The sequence below is a fragment of the Zingiber officinale genome, chromosome 2A (genome assembly GCF_018446385.1).
Source record: "Zingiber officinale cultivar Zhangliang chromosome 2A, Zo_v1.1, whole genome shotgun sequence".
Taxonomy (NCBI): domain Eukaryota; kingdom Viridiplantae; phylum Streptophyta; class Magnoliopsida; order Zingiberales; family Zingiberaceae; genus Zingiber; species Zingiber officinale.
This window is the reverse complement of record NC_055988.1, coordinates 126,158,853-126,161,163: the sequence shown is the minus strand read 5'-3', so window position 1 is coordinate 126,161,163 and position 2,311 is coordinate 126,158,853. Positions and strand designations below refer to the sequence as shown.

Genomic DNA, 2,311 nt, shown 5'->3' with positions numbered 1-2,311 from the left:
GATCTCTAGTACCAGTATGCATCGTCCCATCGGTATGCTTGATCTTCTCCCCTTCCCTCTCCTCTCTTAGCGATAGCTTGGCAGCGGCGTCACAGGGAGAGATCTCGCTTTGGTCACGACCTCGCTATGAGGTTTTGCCTGGGCTACGGCCTTACAGCGAGATGGCGAGATCAGGCATGACCTCAACAGCGTGCCATTGCTTTATAATTTTTCTAAATTTTCTTCTCACCTTTCATGACGTATCTCTGCGAGCGTTGACTGTCAGGAGATGAGGATGAAGAAGAAATCGAGAAGGGGTTAGAGAGGTGTCGATCAAGGCCCTCAAGAAGTGGTCAACCACGAGCCCTGCATCATCCACCGCGACCTCAACTGCTCCAATCTGTTCATCAATGGCAACCTCGGCCAGGTTCATTCCGCCGTCAAAAATTACTCTTTTGCAAATTTTATTTACCCAATTGATTTCCACAACAATCTATTTGCTGGGAGTTTCATATCGCCTTTATCTAATCGTGCTGGAGATGGCTACGCAAGAGATCAGCGAGTGCGACAGCGTCGCCAAAATCTACCGGAAGGCGACGTCCGGCGTGCGGCCACAATCCTTGGACAAGATCAAAGACCCCGACGTCAGGGCCTTCATCGAGTGGAGTCCCGCCAAACCCCGGGTTCGCCCTTCCGCCTCTGACCGCTCCTGGCCGACCGCTTCTTCCTCGGCCTCGATGATGACGACGACTCCGACGCCCCTGTCACGCTTCAACCACCTCCGCCTCAGCGCCACCCTCGGCCAAGCTCATCCGCGGTCGCCGCCGACATCGTTCGCCGGCAGATTGCATGACGGCGCGTACTAACTGAAGGAGAACATGGTCGCCGGCAGCTGGATATGCATCGGCGTGCTTGAATAATTTTTTTTTCCAGGTATTTCTTGATTTAATTTAGTCAGATTTGATGTTTTGAACTTGTTTGGTTTGTTGAAATGTTCTCTAATTTAACGCTGAAAAAAACAGAAACAAAAAATACATCCATCTTATCGAACGAATCCAGATGATGCCCGCCATGTGTTTGCTAGAATGCGAGAGCGGGACTACCCAGTGTGTAAGTATCGAGCAGCATAATCCTCCGCGCGCCGCGGCGGAAAGTTCGGTACCACTGGAGCGTGAAGCCGGCGCCCTCCTGGACCAGCGTCTCTGCCACCTCCACGAATGAGGTCAGGTTCCTCACCGGCGGCAGGTAGAGCGTCAGCGGCACCGCCGCGAACGCCGCGGCCAGAAACAGCTGCAGCGGCATCTTGTGTGAGCCCAAGAACAGACGGACAGGAGGAAATGATCGTCTGTGTGAGTTTGTTGATGAGTTCGCAATAAAGGAGACTTTATGGTCCGTCTTCCTCGATATGTTTGGTGCAGGTTGACTGGCAGTTGCTCCCGCACATGGATTCAATCTCAATGATTTGCTAATTATTATTTTTTTCTTCAATTTTAGCGAAAATGATTGGTTAAATGTGTGAAATTATCTAATTAATTAAGAGTCTAGAGAACGTCTTTTTTTAAAAAAAAAAAATTAAAATTGTATATGAAATTATTCTAATATTTTTATAACTTAGTTTTAGTTTTAAAATAAGTTATTTTTAGTATAAGTTATCAAAAATAGTATATAAAATACTTTTTATATATTTTTTATTAAATTATTTAAATTTAATGAAAATTATTTTTAAATAATTAAAATTATCATATAAAGGTATAACAGTTTGAAATTATTTCCAAGATAAGAATATGCAGACATTTTTTAAACTTTACCTTACTATTTTATTAAAAATCTCCTCTTTTACTAACTAATTTTGATGAAGCCTAAAATGTATTTACGTTAATGTCCGTTTTTCTATTTACACTAAAAATAATTCCAAGATTTATTAGTAATTTCACAAGCGAAACAATTAGTGATCTAGAGTTCGAGATTCAGCTATAACGTATTATTATGAATTTTTCTCATCATTAATTTTCTCTGATTGTTTTATATAAAAAAATATTGTTCTTTTTAGTCACATATCTTAAAATTGACAACACTATGATCAAAAAAGTTTTTATAAATATTTTAGGTCGACGATGTTAAAAAATATACTTTTCTTAGTTTTTTTTACTAAGACAAGTATAATATTAAATTAAAATAATTTTTTGCATAGGAAAACCTATGGGTCTGATTATATATTATTATATTATATACGTAATTTTGAAAAGTGTTAGGTTCATATTTTTATGTTGGTTTATTTTTCTAAAAAAATATATTATTTTTAATCTGTTATTTAATTCTTGCGAGCTTACTA

At 39.9% G+C, this 2,311-nt stretch overlaps 1 protein-coding gene across 1 annotated transcript; it reads left to right on the top strand.

The window, feature by feature from the left end:
• The first annotated feature begins 240 nt into the window (after positions 1–240).
• LOC122039993 (probable serine/threonine-protein kinase WNK7) lies at positions 241–912 on the top strand. The gene is made up of 2 exons (XM_042599386.1): positions 241–406; positions 539–912. The coding sequence occupies exons 1-2, from the start codon at positions 390–392 to the stop codon at positions 843–845; spliced, it is 324 nt and encodes a 107-aa protein (XP_042455320.1). The 5' UTR covers positions 241–389; the 3' UTR covers positions 846–912.
• The last annotated feature ends 1,399 nt before the right edge of the window (positions 913–2,311 follow it).